Here is a 20051-nt window from a genome sequence, read left to right as displayed (position 1 = left end):
GCAGAGAAATGAAATTTTTCACACGCTGCATCTGATAGAAAACTCAGGCACATGTTCGAATCATCGCGCTACAAGGCGCTGTTGTTTTCTTGCATTGCCTTGTGCGACCCACCGCTAACTCAACAATCAAAGACGATGAAACTCCCTTGGGTGTCTCCATGGGGCCAAAAAAAAAAAAAAATCGGAAGACACTTTGTCGAGACTAAACTGTGAAACGGTGGAAGCGTGAGACCATTGCCTGTTAAAGTGTCTGTTAAAGTATTTTGTGGCCGCCTGGAACTGTTGCAGCGCCGTTTGTGGATCAGGAGGAGGCGCGTCTTCTACGGCGGTGCTATGCCAGCTATGCGCGCTACAGGCGTCAGGGTATGAGTGGAGCAGACAACAAAATGGATAGGCAAGCAGGCGCCGTTGCTACAGCAACTTTAGCAACGATGAAGAAATTACAGACCAGCGTGGCACCGAACTACCCCGACACCCCTACTTGACAACAGTGACGTCACCCACGCGAGCCAGTCAGGAGGCGCACACCTGCGCCTAGCGACAGTGACGTCACGACACAGAGGAGACCAATCAGGAGGCCGGAAAGCTGCGACAGTTTCTGCTACCGGCAGATGACCTTGACAATGAGCCATTAAAGGCACAGTCATTAAATGCACAGCCTTAAAATGCGTCTATTCGCGCGCGCTCTGTTGTGTCCTTGTGCACTGCTTGCTATCACAAGTTGTAACGGTAAGTTGTGATGGAAAGTTGTGATTAACATGTTGTGGTCAAGGCAAGTTGTAATCGCTTGAAATCACTATTTCGATGGCAAGCAATCACAAATTCGAGATAAAGGCTCAATGTTCGCTCTTGGCGCCGAGCTCCGAAGCGCATAGTTGCGTGAACAGGCCGCAGTTACGTAGCCACCCCTTCAATGTTATCGGCAGCCGAATATATATGTCGTTTGTAATTCCCGGGAGGTCTTCTGGCAACACCATAGTTACTGCACGCACGCGCGTTTAAGTCTTCTTGCGGCCGTGTTGTAAGCAACAGTACATTTTTGACTTGACAGCAGCATAGGCAAAACCAAGTGACATGCCCTGCGTACGTCCCTCCGTCACAATATGTAAAGTGCGAAGACCGCTTCCAACTTGAATGCACATACACGTGCGTATGCCGGTGTTTCCGAAGGAAACAGGTGGCGCTCTCATGCGTCACACCAAGCCTTACGTGTGTTACAACTCTCTGCAAGCCCATGATGGGCCAGTACATCTAATTTCTTTTAATCGTTTGTCATTTTTGTTAACCTTATCCATCCGCTGCTGCGACATACCGTGGAGAACCGCAGGTTGCAGCAATCACTATATATATATATATATATATATATATACAGGGTGTTTCAGCGAACACTTTCCAAAATTCTTAAAGGTTGCCTGCAGCAGATAGCACAATTCTAGTTCATGAGCTGGTCTACTCGAAGAGGCGGACATTACTTGCACAAGAATTTGAAATGCATAACCGAATAATTAACAAAAATTCACTAATTAGGTTTTTAACTAATTACCTGATGGCCCATAATGCAATTTACAAATTGTAGCCGTGGAGTTCGGAAGGCGGATCCACTTGGAACGAATTCTCGGGATGACACCAGTTTCGATATATTTATTCCCGAACTTTGCGGAGAAATGCATTGGCGTTCCAGTTAGGTTCTTAACAAAACGTCACTTTTTGCATTGAAGCACAACATTAACTGGAACGCCAATGCATTTCTCCGCAAAGTTCGGGAATTAATATCTCGACACTGCTGTCATCCTGAGAATTAATTCCAAGTGGATCAGCCTTGCGAACTCCACGGCTACAATTTGTAAATTGCAATGTGGGCCATCAGGTAATTAGTTAAAAAGTTAATTAGTAAATTTTTGTTGATTCGTCGATCATGCATTTCAATTTTTTGTGCAAGTAATGCCCGCCTCTTCGAGTAGACCAGCTCATTAACGAGAATTGGGCTATCTGCCACAGGCAACCTTAAATCAATTGTGAAAGTGTTCGCTGAAACACCCTGTATGTGTATATATATATATATATATATGTATATATATATATATATATATATATATATATAGCAGCGAATGCAGCGCTCCTACGAAGCATGACGAAAGCATTGCGGCCTTGAATGCATCGGCAAGGCATCGGCTTCTGTGGAAGGGACAAGGTGAAGCGGGGGAAAAACCCGAAGCAGGATGCGCCCGTGTTTTGTACGCAAGAACTGGGCTATAAATAGGTGACTACTTCGGTGACGAACGCATTGCCCTCCTTCGTAGTGTGCGACAAAAACAAGACGTATTAGACGCCGCTGGAAGAGTTCATCTGGCAGTGCTCCGACAAGTGGGTCGTAATCAGGTGATACCGGCAGGCTCACTCTCTGTACGTGCGTCCGCGATAAAAAAAAAAAAAAAAAAAAAAAAACCTCCTTATCATCTCCTCCTTTTTTTTTTTTTTATTCGCGATCACCCGGTGCCTCAAGCCAAAACCCCTTACACGGTTGTGTCCAGACGTCATATACGCTCGATCCAGACACCTACCACCCATTGTTTCTGGAAGTCCGGGTTTCGCACACAGGCATATTTGCGCAGATTTTTTTTTTTTTTTATGACAATGCGGGCAACTTCCGACCGCTGGGTGTGCGAATATTCGAAAATTTTGAATAACGAATCGAATTCGTACTTCAAATCGAATTGTCGGTACCCGTGCATATGAATATTTTTCGAGTAGTTTTTGAATATGTTAATTTCTACAGTGTGCACAATCAAACATAAAATTGAAACAAATGCGCGCTAAATTTATTCCAGCGGCCGTAGTAGACATAAAACACTCGAAGTTTGGTTGTGAAGCACACTATATCCAAATGTCAAGGAGCCAGACTTTTTGTCTTGTTTGCAAAACTTCTATTGTTCACGCTCTCCGAAGCATTGCGGGTACGCGCGCGAACAAACTGGCTATTTGTTTTCAAAGCTCCATTAAGAGATTTAATAAACAACGTTTCATAACGTACACTGTTACGACAGACACTTGCTAACATTGTGAATATAACAGGATGTGACATTAATGATAAGAATGACTGTTTTTTTTTTATTATCCGGAAAGTATTCGGTATTCGATTCGCTTCTGGAATTATTCGATTCGCATTCAATTCGGTTTCAACAAGGCACTATTCGCACGCCCTTACTTCCGAATAATGCAGCGCTGATTCACTCATTTCGTCACCTACCCCTAGCTTCGGTATTAATTTTTTTTTCTCTCTTTTTTCTCCCCTACCGCTGTTTTATATTGCCCGCTGTGGCTCGCGGCTCCGTCGTGTCAACAAGTGCTCCTTTATCACGGCCCACAGATGGTGGTTTCATTACGTGGTGACCGTGATACGACACGAATCACGGGCCAATTTTTCTTTCCTTGTTATTGTCGTTCGTCGTCGCACCTGGGTGAAAACAAATGCTTGCGCGCCTCCACGCTTTTGCACTTTTGTAGGAACCTCCACGAGACGCTGACTTGAGAAGACGCGGTCATGGCGAGCGGTGGGTTCACGGCGGTAGACTACGCGGTACTGGCGGCCCTGCTGGCGCTGTCGGTGTCCATCGGTGTCTGGGTGGCGTGGCAGGACCGGCGCCGCCAGAGCAGCCGCCACTTCCTCACCGCCCGCGGACAGCTGGGCTGGCTGCCCGTCTCCCTGTCCATGATGGCCAGCTTCTTCTCGGCCGTCAACGTGCTCGGCCTGCCTGCCCAGGTGAGAGAGCCCAGTTTCGCTGCAGGCTGCCGTGCCGGACGAGTCAGTGAATCCGTGAGGCTAGTAGATGGATGCCGTCGAATCCGCAAAACTGATCGTGGTGTCTAAACCGCAGTAGCTATGTGTCGTTATGCGCTTCTTGGGTTGCCACCCGGCCGATTCTCCTGGCCAGTTAGCAAGTAGCCGATTTTTCTCTCACTGTGTCAGCCGACGCTTTGACCCTCACACCGGCACACCTTCTGTCCGCTCTACCGATTCTTTCCAATCGCAAGCGCTGTGTCGGACATTCATACATGGCAGGCAACTGCATTATCGCGAGCGGATTATTTCCTAATTGTTTACTTTTCGCTCGCTGTCGCTGTCGTTTTTTTCTTTTCCTCGTTCTTTTTTCTTTTTTTTTTCTACTGAGCTTTTTCTTATGATTCCAAGAACATCCTAATCTTTTCCAATACCTCTCAGCGACCCCCGTTGTTAAGCCACTACGCCGGGGTGCCGTAGTGGCTTTAGCTTTGCGCTGCTAAGCCCAAGGACGCAGGATCAAATCCCTGCCGCGGCGGCAGCATTTCGATGGGCGCGAAATGTGAAAAGGCCCGTGTACCGTGCACAAAGTGCATGTTAAAGAATACCAGGTCGTCAACATTAACCTGAAGTCCCCCACTACGGCGCGCCTCATAATCATTTCGCGGTTTTGGCACGTCAAGTGCCACAGTTTTATTTTTTTTATATTAAATTCTTGCCTTCTAGGGTTCAATGTGGCGGGGCGCGTTTGTCGCCGAACGCCAGAACTTTGTGCCTCTTGGGGGCACGACTTCTGTCCACCTACACTATCGCTACAGATGTTCTGGATAACGGCTATGTTCTCTACGAAATTGCGAAATTAGACAACAAATGCTACTTCAATATCATCACTGCAACAAATATACGCCGTCAGGTCATCGTTGTCAAGTAGTCATCGTTGATGGTTTCTGCGCAATTTTAATTTCTTGGCCATGTGGCGCGTGTGAGGAAGCTTGGGATGACGACGACGATCGTCGTCGGCATAACGCACGCGACAAACCCAGCATCGAGCTTTTAACTGATTTCGCAATAAAAGAACAAGTGAGCACTATATACGTGAGCCAGTTTCCAAGTCAGAACTGCTGACTGAAAACAGAATGAGTCAGAGCGAACATCGCTCGTCCATTCACGGCGTCACCCTTAAGCAAAAAAAAAAAAAAAATGGATGCCCGGAGATGTCGCACGTTGACTTCGGTTCTGCGGCATTGCGCCGTCTGCCCAGAGCGCCAGCGCATACCTACGGTACAGTGGCTAGTACCTACGGTGACCTCGGTGGTTTTTCCGATTCACATTTTGGCATCGCCATATGTGCCTAGGCCAAAACATCATTCGTTGCTTTTTAATGTGCGCCACTAATTGGCTCGTCCTAGGCACTTTACGGCAGGTTCCCGTATCGCCCCACGTGCGTGACCGATAATTTTAGGGGCGAAGCACCTTCGGTAGGGTGGCTAGAATGGGGAGGTGTGAAGACCGCGGCACCGCCACCATTGCCTAGCGAGGCCCCGCTGCGCGTTCCTGCCGCCGGGGGAAAATTCGGCGCCTCCGTTTCTCTGTCTAGCCACCCTACCTTAGGGCCGAGCCTTGTCCCTCGTAGTCCGTAGCTCTGGTTGGCATGGAGACCGCTATGTATGTATGCATACGCAATATATATATATATATATATATATATATATATATATATATATATATGGTATATGTACGCCAAGCTCCGGCTTCCGGAAGCCGGAACCGGGAGCCGACTTCCTCTTCCGTTTCCACTTCCGGTTCCGCTTCCGGTTCCGGAAGCCAGCTTCCGGCGTTTTTCTCTCTCGTCCGTAGCTAGGGGCGCTGCGGTGCACAAGGGCGTTCGTTCCCGACGCGCGCTCTCTTTCTCTCTATAGTCCGTAGCTGTGTTTTGCCCGAATGATCCCCCGGTGCTTCGCCCACTCATCATCATTCACTTCGTGGATATGCGGTGATTTTTTTTTTTTTTTGCGGTTGCGCTCAGCCGAGCGCGAATGAATTTAAGGTCGCACAAGGTCGCACAAGTTTTTTCAACCACGTGTTTATTTTACAGCGAAGCTGTAAAGGCCTCACTCTTCGATGGTCGCGTCCGGCAATAGAAAAAATGTCGCAGTTTCGCCCGAAAGGCGAAGCATCAATTGCGATAGCAAATTAGTAGAGAGCTATTCGGAGTAGGGATAGTAGTTTTATCGGCTGTATAAACTTGGACACCTTCGCTTACTAACTGAATTAACAAGCGTGGTGTCAGCGCGCACAAGCAAACATGAATGACCGCAGACAACGACTGTCAAAACGCTGGCAGCAAGCGCAGCCACCGCAGCGGGCGAAGGTTCGTGCGTCCTATATCGCTTGAACGGAAACTGAGCGGCGAATGCACAGCGCATACAAAGGTCAGAGCCGTGTGGAGATAACAGACGGTGCGGGCGACCGCCACAGCCGCGGGCAAAGAACGAGCGCAGTTGTTGGCAGAGTAGAAGCTGCGCTCCCCCCTCCCTCCCGTGCTGCCTTCCCGCTTCCTTGCTTTCGCGTGGGAGATTGAGTGGCAGTTCCCCTTACGCCCAGTTGCAAGATACGCCTTTGGTGGCGGAGCACAGCGTCGCCCCGCTTCCCTCCCTCCCATACCCCCACGGCCTTTCGCGCGACGGTCGCGTTTGCTTTCCGCCGTGCGTTCGCTCTCCGTGATAGCGCGCGTCCCCCGCGCGCTTTCGCTCGCGCATACGGCGCGCGGCGACGATTTTATCGCCGTTGGACTTTATACGGAACCTCACGGCGACGGCGACGCCGACGGCAGAAATCCGGTTGAAGTGTCCATATAATTGCTATCGCAATAAAAAGCTCGCATTGGCCGTACGCTGTATCAGCGCCTCTTCTATTTTTTTTCAGTGCCTGGGCGAACGCGCTCCTCAGGCCGTCGGGCGCCCGCTTCGCCGCAGCTCGCAGCTGACGCGTGGCGGCGCTGTGTGAGTAGAATACAGGAAGCTGGCGCTGAGCGGCCGCGCACACTACGAGACCCAGGAATGCGTGTTTGCATCCGTGTTTGATTGTATTCGTGCTTTTCTCAGGCTTTTGCACGCACGTGTTCCGCATGGAGTCTGTCCGCCCACGCTGAGAGTGCGAAACTTGCATTCGTGTTTGATTGCATCCGTGTTTCCTTTCTTTCTTTCTTTTTTTTTATTTAATGAGTAAGCATTTCTATGCTTACCCAGCGAGAAAACTGCCCGTGCATCTGTCCGACCGTCGCGTAAGACGACCGCTTTCAAGATAGAGCCCGCAGCAGCAAGCGGCTTTATCTTCGTGTTGCATGGCGCTTTAACGTAAACTTCGAAGCGGCGAAAAGACAGCGCGCGGAGTTATCAGCAGTCGGCACTCCCTGTCCGCTTCACAGATCGCTTTCAAGATACACTCCGCGCGACGGTGCCATAGTACGTTAAATTACTACGTTTAATCTGTCCGTGCTGCCGCCGGAGTCTTTTGATCACGGTTCATAATAGTTCGAAGCGGATAGACAAGGAGCTAAACCGCGATAACGGCTTATGATGATCCGAACGTCATCAGCGCACATGGCGCTGATTTGCGAGTGAAAGCGCGCGAGGGCGAGGGGCGCGCGCTTTCACGGGGAGCGAACGCACGGCGGAGAGCAAACGCACGGCGGATAGCAAACGCGACTCCCCATGTGGAAGGGGAGCGGTGGGCGAGGAGGGCATCAAGGCGCCCTAGACTCTGCGTGTGCGTACCCGCTCTCCCACTGCGGCGCATGCGCGCAGCCCGGCGGCCTCTGCCGCCTGTGCCGCATCTCTCTCTGGCACCGTGCTCTCTGGGCTATCGACCGCCTCTCCCCTAACAGTGTCAACAACGGCGTTTAGCCGTTCCGTCACGTAGCCAGCGTTTTGACAGCGGTTGTGTGCGGTCACAGAAACAACGCGCACAACTATTGTCGACGGCGGTGGCATTTTGCCCGCGTTCCCACCGAACGCGCGTGGCGTTGGTGACGTGCTTATGAAGAACGTGCCAACCTCTGCCGTACACCCTATGGCGGTGTACCGTAGCGACCATAATGCCATAATCCCTGTGGTCACTAAATAAATGAAAACCACCGGATCATATATATTTCTCATTCTTTAATAGTTCACATAACCAATTAAACCATCGCATCTTACTAGTAATAACTTTAAATACATAATTCCCACCCTGAATCTCCACCTCAGTGGTAGGGCTGACATTTTTTTTCTTTTATTCTTGTTTTAATTTTTTTATCTTTCGGAACACTTTATTGCGATAGCAATTATATGGACACTTCAAGCGGATTTCTGCCGTCGCCGTGAGGTTCCGTATAAAGTCCAAGGGCGATAACATCGTCTCCGCGCGCCGTATGCGCGAGTGAAAGCGCGCGAGGGACTCGCGCTTTCACGGAGAGCGAACGCGCGGCGGCGAGCAAGCACGACGTCTCCGGTCGTGCGAAAGGCCGTGGGGGGATGGGAGGGAGGGAGGGAGGGAGGGAGGGGAGGCGACGTTTAGCTGCGGCACTAAATGCGTATCTTGCGACCGGGCGCAAGGAGAACTGGCGACTCAATCCTCCACGCGAAAGGAGGAAAGCGGGAAGGCAGCGCGAGAGGGTGTGTGCGCGGCTTTCTACTCTGCCAGGAGCTGCGTACTTGTACTTTGCGCGGCGGCGGCGGTCGCGCGCACCGTCTCTTAAAAGCGATCTCCACACGGCTCTGACCTTTGTATGCGCTTATCATTGAAGCACAGTCTCTTCCACTCCGCCTTTTGGCATCTCAGGCCATGCTGACGCCGCTATTAAGGCTGGGCGAGTCCCGCGCAGGCACGGCGCTTCTCCGGCGGCTAAGAGCAAGAACTCGCTCCCATTTCCATGCGGCCCTGAACACCTTCCCATCTTTAGGATTGGAATGGCCTAAACAGAGTCGCCTCGACCCGCCACGGTCTCATTCAGACGTTACCTGCAGCCTCAGTGTACCCCACCTACCGGCGAAAAGCACCATTTTAACTGCCTAAGCAAAGTTTCTTGTGCTGCACCAGTGAGCACAGCGTTTCAAAGCCACCTACAAGTGTACACCGACGGGCCGGTTTGTACACAAACAGATTAGCTGCGCAGCAGCATTTAGCATACCCTCCCTTGATGCGTCATGGTCTGGCCGCCTGGATCGTGTAGTTTAGTCTAGAACAGTAGAAAGCGCCGCAGTTATCGCGGCTTTGCGGAAACTACGGGCCTTTTCTACACGAGATTTTTTATAGTAATAATTCTAGCTGATGTAGTAATTTCTATAGTAGGAAATGTTTTTTTTTTCTTTTTTGGGAGACACAAAGCTTACGGAGCCTTCTGCAAGCGAGCTCGGCAATGTTGTGTACTAAAAGAGACAGTAATTACTGTATTTTCAAGGAAATAACCCGACCATGTGCACGAACGTATCGCGTGGGTAACTCGCGATTTTTTCGTGGTCGCGTTATTTGGAAAACCTCGGAAAACTTCGCAGATGGCTCGGGCCACGGAGCCACCCCCACAGTCGGCGCCTATGGGCGCTATCGATATTGTTACACGCGTGTTGTATTCGGTCGTTTGAGCGAGGCGCGCGGGCGCCATCACTCGAGAGAGGAGGAGGAAGAACGAACTGGGCTCGCGCTCTGAATCCAACCGGTCAGCGCTGCAATCGCTGTTGTAAATATACTCTGTAAATAGTTGCTTGTCTAATTGACTGGTCATACGTGTAACAATATTATTAAATGTGTGTCAGGATATATCGGCGCGTCGCAGAGGCGCAGGCGACTCCTCCGTTCCGATGTGCGATGAACAGCAAAAGACCCTGACGAGTACAAAGTGACAGCGATACAAAAATGCACTCATACAGTGGCGCACCAAGGGGGGGGGGGGGGGGGGGTCAGATGTTGTAACCCCCCCTCCCCCCTGAGGCCAAGTTAACCTCCACCCCTCCCCACGCAGCTCCACCAGTCCAACGTGTACCTTCAGTGCTCTGTTCACATTGTCATTACATTAAATTCGGGAGGTGGCTTGAGGTCGAATTTTCCTGATTAAGAAAAACACTCTATATATCACTGTCTTGTATTTATTGATTCTCTTAAATTACTTTGAGTAAAACGCTGAACAAATAAACATCCTCACCATCCTTGGTGTCATTATATTATTATAATTATTAGGCATTTTATTTGCTGTTGGATTCCTCTGGCGAAAGCAAAGAAATTGCATATCATGCAAAGTGCTTGCTTCCCCACCCCCCCGCCAACCGCAAAAATGCACCCCCCCCCCCCTGCAGACAGGGGCGTAGCCAGGGGGGGGGGGGGGGGTTAAAAACCTCCGAAATTTTTTGCGCAACCCCCCCCCCCCTCCCCACTTACCCACCCTTTGTTCTCGTCGCTTCGCGCTGACGTAATTCAAGAAACCGGTGCTACTATCACAATTTCATTCCTGGGCGCTTCCGTTTTGGTTGGTAATTTACAGCGAATCATGTCTGCATATGGAAAAAACAGTCACGGTGTTTGTCAAGGCTTTGCCACTCCGTGAGGTTTTGGGCGAGAATGTGGCGGCCGCATTGCGGCGGCCGCATTCTGAAGCAATAAATGAAGCAACAAATGCGGCAGCCGCATTTTAGATGAAGGCGAAAATGCTCGAGGCCCATTTAGATTTAGGTGCACGTTAAAGACCCCAGGTGGTCGAAATTTCCGGTATACATTTCCGCCGCTTCCCTTCAGGTGCCGGTTAGGCCGCGCTCGCGCAGGAGTCTGCGCGAGAAACGTCTCTTGTTTGCGATTGCGCCCCTACGGAAGGCTGGTAGTTACTGCTGTGTTGTTGAATCCCAAACCAGCAATTACGGAAGGCTGGTAGTTGCTGTTGTGTTGTGGAATCCCAAACCAGCAATGTACACACGAAGGGCGGGTTGATGCCAGCAGTGAAATTCCACCGACTCGCAACAGAATGCACGAAACAGACAGCCGACAAGCATGGATTACTGCTGTGCACAGTACAGCGTAAGTAAACTCTTTTTGCAGGCGCTGACAGTTCTCGTCCGAGTTCACGCGTCCTGAGAAATTGATTATGTGCACTATGCACTGAACAAGACCGGAGTTCATTTCTGCATCACTAGTACACCAATCAATCAGTCGAGATTCTATGAGGTACAAGGCCGCTTCCTGTTTGCACCGGCGTAAGTGAAGCAGAAATGAGTTGCACGCACTACTTAAAATGCGTACATATGCCATATCTATGCTGTGCGGTGAAATATTCTGTACAATTCTGAATCTGTTGACATAAAGGCAAATGACGGCAGCACGCACGCACACAGCGGCCCAAGCACTTGCCGCAGGAAATGCAACCCTCTCGTATGAGGGAGCAGGGCGACGAAAGCTTCGAAAAAAAAAAGCATTACGCGTTTTTGCGCGTATTTAAGTTTTCTAGCGCAAAGACGCAGCGAACAAGCTATTGCTATGGGAGTAGTTATAGCCTGGTCACAGGTGCATTTTCACGTGTGTAACCGTCCTTGACTTGTGAAACGCACTTCGCCCCGACGAGGACGATGCCATATACGCTTAACGGAGATTAACAGTTAATGGTGTCTTCTCCGATCGGGCGGGTCGTCTCAATGATGCGTTTTCGAAGACTGGTCCATTCAGTGGCTCGATGAGAGAACGTTGCTCCAAACGCCCACTGTACCTGTCGTACTTATTGTATTTTACTGAGCTTACTTTACTTTTTACTTAATTTCTTCACAAGCACACGCACACGCGAGGGGGGGGGGGGGGGGGGGGGATATACATGTATAGAGTCTGCTTAAACTACCGATATTGATTATCGATCACGTCACGTAGAGGAAAGCAGACGTCGCCGACGGGCATTCCTCGTGCTCCGGCTCTTTACTGGCAGCTGTTATCGTCGGTTGACATCTGCTTGCGTTTAACCGCTTAGATTAATGTGGCCTGCCCTGTCGCTCAGCCCCCCTTGACACGATCTTTTTTTTTTTTTTCCACTCCGGCATGCAGGTGTTCATGCGAGGCTCGTTGCTCTGGATGGGCGTGTTTGCCACATCCGGCGGTGTCCTCCTGTCGGCGTTCCTTTTCCTGCCCGTGTACCACGGCCTCAACCTCACCAGCATCAACGAGGTACACTTTGTAGAAAACACGAAGGTCATTGACGTAATAGTTCAGCGCAAACCCGCTAGGCGGAGAGAAGTAATTATAAGGAAAAATGAAACATGTCAAATGTTCGTATGTTCGGAGTCAAATGTTCATTCACGTTTACAAGAACTCCTTGTTCACATGTCTTGTCGGTGACAAAGTCAAAAGTTAGGTGACGCATCGGAACCCATACAGCTTCCTTGTTGAACAAGCAACCCGTACGCGTTCCTGAACTCAATTAACTTTTGACTTGGTCCGTAACTAAAAGCCCTTGTGTTCCCTCTCTCTTTTAATATTCCACCTTAGACCAGTAGAGCTTTGTTGAACTCCGGACTATCCGCACTACATGTTCTTGGGAGTGTAGGAAGGAGAATATGCAGAGCCTTCTCAGAATTAGTAATCGTTGATCTTGCAGCACATGGTCAATCAACTGCCCTTCCCTGCAGTACTTATCCCCGGTAGTAGCGCAGGGAAAGACGAGCACACATAAAAGAAATAGACGGGCAAGCGCTGTCTTTCAATTTAACTTTTATTTAAGCCAATTTTCGCGTCCTATAAAGTTTAGTTGAAAGACAGCATTTGTCCCGTCTATTTCTTTGTCATTTGTCCCGTCAAGTTAGTTAGTACTTACTTTAGTAGTAGTTAGTTGTTGTTGTTGTCGTTGTTGTTTAGCAAACAATGGTAACTCATACCCATTGGCAATGGAGGCCATAAACTGTAAAGGCAATTCCAGGTAATCATAAAAAATAAATTGTCTAGACTGGCGTAGTAAGTGACGTAGAAAGGGGAAATTATGAGAACACCAGTAAACATCAGTCATCAATAATTCAAAGGTCGAAAACAAATTATAAAAATGAGATTCATAGTGAACAGGCCAACCGGTTGGACTCAATAAAGAATAACTGGACGGCGGAGCAAACATCCCTGCGGCTAAGTACCAAAGTCGAGGCCGCGAAAGATTAACAAGACTGCTGGAACTACTCTCCGAGCACTCTCGCCCGCACCGAAGAAGCATTGCGTTCGGAGGAACTACAGCCTTTGTCAAAAGAAACAAAGCGAACGCGTGCTGCTGAGTCCTGGATGAACCGGGCCGCGCTCGAGCAACTACGACAAGTGTAAACGCAACGGAAACACTGGTCCGGCCGCAAAGCGAATTTAGACTTGGGTCGCTCAGTACGTGTTCGCGCTTGCCACTGAAGGAAACACTGAAGGTCAGGAGCGACAAACAACGCCGACATCGTTACCCACACAGCTCACACTGAGCGCGACAGAAACACAGATGGCACAATTGCATCCAACACGCTTTGGCTCCCAACTCACAATTGTTGCGAGAAAAACAGCATTTACGTACAGGCGCAGGGAACATAGCAAAATAACAAAGCAAAGAATATGCAACACCATATCTACCGAATGCGCACCTTAATCACCGCCTCCTCTCTTTGTGAATAAATCCTTGATGCATTGTTCACGAGTTTGAAACAAAGATGCCAGTGCTTATCACCACGAATATGCTGTTGGCCACCGCTAAGGGCAAAACTGTTCACACGTGGTGCCATAAAAGGAAGGAACTGTGCCGGTAAAACGTCATGTAATGCGTAATACAGACACCGGTGGTCTATGAGAGGAGCAGCTTAGTAGGTGCCAATCGAGAAGCAGCCCAGTCGAACTGTGGCGAAATTCTTGAAGTGACGACAATAGGACATGCCCAGGCTCAAACTGGATCAAGTAGCGTAGAGCGTTAGTAGTAAAAGTAATAATAACTGGGAGAGAACATTGTACCGTGGTCAACTTGATTAGGCTAATGAGCGTAGAACGCTAGTAGTACAAGATCACTGGGAGAGAACATTGTACCGCGGTCAACTTAATTAGGCTAATGAGAACGACCACAGCATGCCTTCACCGCACTACAGAGACACGTGCGCCAAATAATGCATGACCGTCGACCATGCGCGTTAAACCCTAACGTAAGGCAATGCTAGAGCCACTCAACGTGACATGATGAGCATTTAGCTACTACAAGTTGCACAGGTTACCGTCCTAGCGAACGAAACGCGAACATTCGATGTAAGGAGGACGGTTATCTGCTCGCCATATTCGTCTCTGCCGTCATCCAGCAGACCTCAGCCATCGGGTGTGCCGTCCTACCTTCGTAATAAACGTCGCTGAGAAGTCAGTGAACCAATTTGTGTTTAATTATTGTGGTTTTACATATTCCAACCCTGCGTGCTTGGCTCTGAGGGACGCAGCAAAGGAGGAATCCGGATTTACTTCACTCTTAACTCTGCGACAGCACCTGAAACTTCTTAAGTTAATAGGTAATCGAAAGTTGATAGAGCACCGGTGCTTGAATTTTGTTCCTCCAGGTCTACCGTAAAGACTGAAGTATTGAAGGCCATAGTTGGGCAGAAAAAAACGTACGAAAATGAGAAAGTTGAATTACCCATTCATGAGTCATTTGAAAGCAACCCCGCGGTAAGACGAGTCGGACGAATGAATTTCAGTCGTCTCTCTTCATTCCTCAGTAAAATTTGTTAAGCAATAAACTTGAAGCGTTTCTTTTTTTTTCTTTCTTTCAGTACCTGGAAAAACGCTACAGCTCCACCCTGATCAGGAACGTAGCCTCCGGCGTCTTCATACTCCAAACGGTGCGTGCAAGGCTTATATCTTCCTTTTAACATAAATTCAGCATTTCGAACGACCCGCTTGAAGTAACACGAACACGTTGTAAACGATGTGGCAGGGGCAAGGTACGTTTTTTTTTTTTTTCGAAGTCGAATTCACTACGTATAATACAGTGAGTACGTGGTTCAAAGGAACGACAGTTGTTGCTTATATTTGAACACAAACAAACGCGCACGCATACACGAACACACACACAAAAAAAACAATGTATTTCTTTCATAGAAACGAAGACTTTCATTGGGAGGCGGCGTGGCCCTCTGAGATTTAAAACGAATTGCCAATCTCTCCGGGGCTTGGCTTAATTGTCGATTTCACGCCCGATAGGCATGCAAGTCACTCTATAAATGCCGGCAAAGTAGTGCCAGTGAGCGAACCTCTGTTCTGCGTAATAAAACAGCGTATCACGACATAAAATCTGTAAGTGTAGTGTCGACTCATACGTATCCCTAAAGCACAAGGACTCTTGGTTGAATCCGCATGACATTCAACGGTGACAGTGACAGTGACAAGAACTTTTATTGGTCCTGAGAAACTGGCCAGGGGGAGCCGAAGGCTCCCTCAGGTCAAGTCGGTGGCTCCGCCCACGATGTCACCGGGAGGCGAAATCCCGTTGTGATGTCGTGGGCCCTCTGGACTGCATGGAGTTGGATGTGGTGGTGGTCGCTTCTTAGGAACTCCTCCCACTGTTCCTTTGTGGCAAGTATAGAGTTTTCTATGGCTGGGCACAGCCATAGAAACTCTATGTGATCGAAAGAGCATGAGTCGGCTCCGCATTTGGGGCACGACTGCGGGAAGTGCGGGTCTATCCTGCTAAGGGACCGCGGAGGGGGGTACGTGCGGGTTTGTAACATTCTGAGCGTGCTAGCTTGTGGTTTATTTAGTTTTGGGTGAGGAGGAGAGAACCACCTCCTTTCCAAGCGGTAGTGTGAGACGATCTCGCGAAAGGTGCACAATGGGCCTTTCTGGATGCTAGCCTCGTTACGAGGAGGGCCGTTGACGGCTGCGCGGGTCGTGAAATCGCGCGCCAGCCGGTGAGCCCGTTCGTTGGGGTTGCAGCCGTGCGGTTGGATTGAGTCTCCCAGGTGGGCCGGGAACCATGAAATGTGGAAATATGCTTCCGTGCCAATTTGACTGAAATTAGTGAGCTTGTTGATCGCAATTCTATTCGCCCGTTTCGATACGCGCGCCGCCGAAAAGGACCTAACGGCTGTACGGGAATCCGAGAAGACGAAGAGGGGAGAATGTGCGCGTTGAATATCGCCCTGGCCACACACAGCGGATATTCAACGGTCGTATTGATTTTTCATTTGGGCTACCTATTTCTTGAACCTTTCCCTCACCCTCACCTTTTTTCCCTCACCAGAACAGGAATTGGCCTCCCTGGTGCAGAATTCGGCCACTACCTCCCTGATGACTCCGACAATTAACCCATGGCCCTCAGTCCCCAGTGGCTGCGGAGCACCTGACCAAGGCGGCGGTCAGACCTGCGACGTGGCAGAGGGTGCTAAGAATCTCTGGGTCCGGACAGGCCGCCAATGGAAACTGAACCTGGCAACGTTCAACACGCGCACCCTCTCGAGTGAGGATAGCTTAGCAGGACTATTTGAGGAATTATCAGGCATTTCCTGGGATATTATTGGCCTAAGTGAGGTTAGAAGAACTGGTGAAGCTTACACAGTGCTGACTAACGGCCACGTCCTCTGCTACAGAGGTCTTCCAGATAAGAGAGAATCCGGGGTAGGATTTCTAGTCCATAACAACATAGCGGGCAACATTGATGAATTTTACAGCATTAGTGAGAGGGTAGCAGTCGTCATAATAAAGCTGAATAGGAGGTACAAAATGAAGGTAGTACAAGCCTACGCCCCAACTTCCAGTCACGATGATGAAGAGATAGAACAGTTTTATGAAGATGTGGAATTAGCAATGAGAAAGGTGCAAACTCATTATACTGTAGTCATGGGCGACTTCAATGCAAAAGTGGGCAAAAAGCAGGTTGGCGAGCAACCAATTGGAAACTGCGGCATCGATTCTAGGAATGCAAGAGGAGAGATGTTGGTGGAATTCGCGGAAAGGAATAGGCTCCGAATAATGAATACATTCTTCAGGAAGCGCACCAACAGGAAGTGGACCTGGAAAAGCCCTAATGAAGAAACAAGGAATGAAATAGATTTCATACTCTCTGCCGATCCAAGCATAGTGCAGAATGTAGAAGTGTTAGGTAAGGTAAAGTGCAGTGACCATAGGTTAGTGAGGTCTAGGATTTCTCTCAATTTGAAGAGAGAAAGAGTGAAATTAGTCAAGAGGAAACAGGCCAACCTAGACGCAGTAAGGGTGAAAGCAGACCAATTCAGGCTGGTGCTCACAAACAAATATGCAGCTTTAGAACAGGAAGATGAAGATAACATAGAGCTAATGAATGAAACCGTAACTAGGCTGATCTCAGAAGCAGCAACTGAAGTGGGAGGTAAGGCACCAAAGCAACCTGTAGGGAAGCTCTCCCAAGAAACAAAGGACCTAATAAAGAAACGACAAAACATGAAAGTGTCCAACTCAAGAGATCAGATAGAATTCGCTGAACTGTCAAAACTGATCAACAAGAAGAAAGTAAGGGATATTCGAAATTATAACGTGGGAAAAATTGAGGAAGCCGTAAAATATGGACGCAGCATGAAATCAGTAAGAAGAAAACTAGGCATAGGACAAGGCAAGATGTATGCACTGAAAGATAAGCATGGCAATATCATCAGCAATTTCGATGACATAGTAAAAGCAGCAGAAGAATTCTATACTGACCTGTACAGTAGTCAAAACAGCCAAGCTACTTTCATTCGAAATAGTGATAAACCGGATACAGAAGCTCCTTCTATAACTAGCGATGAAGTTAGAAGGGCCTTGAAAGACATGACCAGGGGAAAAGCGCCTGGAGAAGATGGAATAACAGTAGATTTAATCAAAGATGGAGGAGATATCATGCTTGAAAAGCTTGCGGCCCTTTATACGCAATGCCTCACAACTTCAAGTGTACCAGAGAGCTGGAAGAACGCCAACATTATACTTATCCATAAGAAGGGAGACGTTAAAGAATTGAAGAATTACAGACCCATTAGCTTGCTTTCAGTATTGTATAAAATATTCACCAAGATAATTTCCAATAGAATCAGGACAACACTTGACTTCAGTCAACCAAGAGAACAGGCTGGCTTCAGGAAGGGATATTCTACGATGGATCATATCCATGCCATCAATCAGGTAATCGAGAAATCTGCGGAGTACAATCAACCTCTCTATATGGCTTTCATAGATTATGAAAAGGCATTCGATTCAGTAGAGATACCAGCAGTCATAGAGGCATTGCGTAATCAAGGGGTACAGGAGGCATACTTGAATATCTTAGCAAATATCTACAAGGATTCCACAGCTACCTTGGTTCTCCACAAGAAAAGTAGAAAGATACCTATCAAGAAAGGGGTCAGGCAAGGAGACACAATCTCTCCAATGCTATTCACTGCATGCTTAGAAGAAGTATTCAAGCTCTTAGACTGGGAAGGATTAGGAGTGAGGATCGACGGCAAATATCTCAGCAACCTTCGGTTTGCAGATGACATTGTCCTATTGAGCAACAATGGAGAGGAATTACAACAAATGATTGAGGACCTTCATCGAGAAAGTGCAAGAATTGGGTTGAAGATGAATATGCAGAAGACAAAGATAATGTCCAATAGCCTGGCAAGGGAACAAGAATTCAGGATCGCCAGTCAGCCTCTAGAGTTTGTAAAGGAATATGTTTATCTAGGTCAATTACTCACAGGGGATCCTGATCATGAGAAAGAAATTTACAGAAGAATAAAATTGGGTTGGAGTGCATACGGCAGGCATTGCCAAATCCTGACTGGGAGCTTACCACTGTCGTTGAAAAGAAAAGTGTACAATCATTGCATTCTACCGGTGCTAACATATGGGGCAGAAACTTGGAGGTTAACAAAGAAGCTCGAGAACAAGTTAAGGACCGCACAAAGAGCGATGGAACGAAAAATCTTAGGAGTAACGTTAAGAGACAGGAAGAGAGCGGTGTGGGTCAGAGAACAAACGGGGGTAGACGATATTCTAGTTGACATTAAGCGGAAGAAATGGAGCTGGGCAGGCCATGTAATGCGTAGGATGGATAACCGGTGGACCATTAGGGTTACAGAATGGATACCAAGAGAAGGGAAGCGCAGTCGAGGATGGCAGAAAACCAGGTGGGATGATGAGGTTAGGAAATTCGCAGGCGCAAGTTGAAATACGCTAGCGCAAGACAGGGGTAATTGGAGATCGCAGGGAGAGGCCTTTGTCCTGCAGTGGACATAAATATAGGCTGATGATGATTATTATTATTATTATTATTATTATTATTATTATTATTATTATTATTATTATTATTATTATTATTATTATTATTATTATTATTATTATTATTATTATTTCTTGAACCATTTGGGTATGTGCCATTGAGTAGATGCTCATTCTTGGCCAGTCCTCCATAACGGTTATGTGCCACTGTAACTGAACTGGTATAGAAGCATTAAATTCATTTAGATATGGGTCGTACTTATCTGTGCATGCATCTGTCATCACCATCCTTCCCTTGACAAGCGTCCTACATTGCCTTCGTCTTCCTGACATCGGTGCGTCGATATCACACCACCTGATCTGGTGTGTCCAAATGGGCATAGCTTGTGAACGGTGTAGTGCATGAACATTGTATGACGTTACACGATGTCATCGGGTGAAAAACATGGTTGTATACATGGCTTTTAGTTGTATAGCGTTTAATTTCCCGCTTTGTTAAAGCGTCGCTTAAAGGGATACGGACACAAAAGTTGGCGGGTGGTTTTTTGCGTCAGAACAAAAGTTGAACTGTTGAAAATGGCGAATACAGCAAGCTGCTTTGAAAGAAAGAACGAGAAACATCTTTTTTGCGATTTTCTATTGCGCCTTGCCTCCAAGCGGCCGCCGGCAGCAGCTGAAATTTGACGTCATAACACCCACCCGCGCGCGCGCGCGCGGCCAAGGTCGGCCACAGCTGTCGCAGTGTTTCTGGGTGTGTCGGTCCCTTGAAGGTCCCTCGCACGTGGTCCGTCTGAAACATTATCCCCGTCGGCGCTCCAGGCAGGTGGTGCGTCTTACATGCATCTTCCCGCGGTCGTCGCTCGGTATTGACGCGTTCGTCGCGGCGGAAGGAAATGCCCAAACATTGCTGTTATAATGGCATCGTCGGTCGTGACACGCCATCGCACACATTTCCCAGAGACGAGAAGTTGCGTAAACTTTGGATACCTACCTGTCAGCCATCACGCCCCAGCCTGGAGACCTCTAAGAAATGACTTCATTTGCGCGAACCACGTCGTCGACGATGATTATGTGA

General features: G+C 48.4%; 1 protein-coding gene and 1 long non-coding RNA gene across 3 annotated transcripts in view; one reads left to right on the top strand and one right to left on the bottom strand.

Moving 5' to 3' along the window:
- Nucleotides 1-20051, bottom strand: part of LOC125947796 (uncharacterized) — a 290580-nt gene that overhangs the window by 244809 nt on the left and 25720 nt on the right. The gene's annotated exons all lie outside the window — the stretch shown is intronic.
- LOC119461522 (sodium-coupled monocarboxylate transporter 2-like) overlaps nucleotides 3494-20051 on the top strand; it is a 58422-nt gene continuing 41864 nt past the window's right edge. Inside the window, exons 1-3 of one of the 2 annotated variants that reach the window (XM_037722864.2) lie at nucleotides 3495-3760; nucleotides 11828-11947; nucleotides 14539-14607. In XM_037722864.2, the coding sequence (XP_037578792.1) occupies nucleotides 3542-3760; nucleotides 11828-11947; nucleotides 14539-14607 (408 nt within the window). In that variant the 5' untranslated portion in view covers nucleotides 3495-3541. Of the gene's footprint in view, nucleotides 3761-11827; nucleotides 11948-14538; nucleotides 14608-20051 lie in introns of both variants that reach the window. The other variant, XM_049673144.1, reaches the window with a different exon arrangement.

Source organism: Dermacentor silvarum, chromosome 8 (genome assembly GCF_013339745.2).
Source record: "Dermacentor silvarum isolate Dsil-2018 chromosome 8, BIME_Dsil_1.4, whole genome shotgun sequence".
Classification (NCBI taxonomy): Eukaryota; Metazoa; Arthropoda; class Arachnida; order Ixodida; family Ixodidae; genus Dermacentor; species Dermacentor silvarum.
The sequence above is the reverse complement of the archived record's forward strand: the minus strand, read 5'-3'. Positions and strand labels throughout refer to the sequence as shown.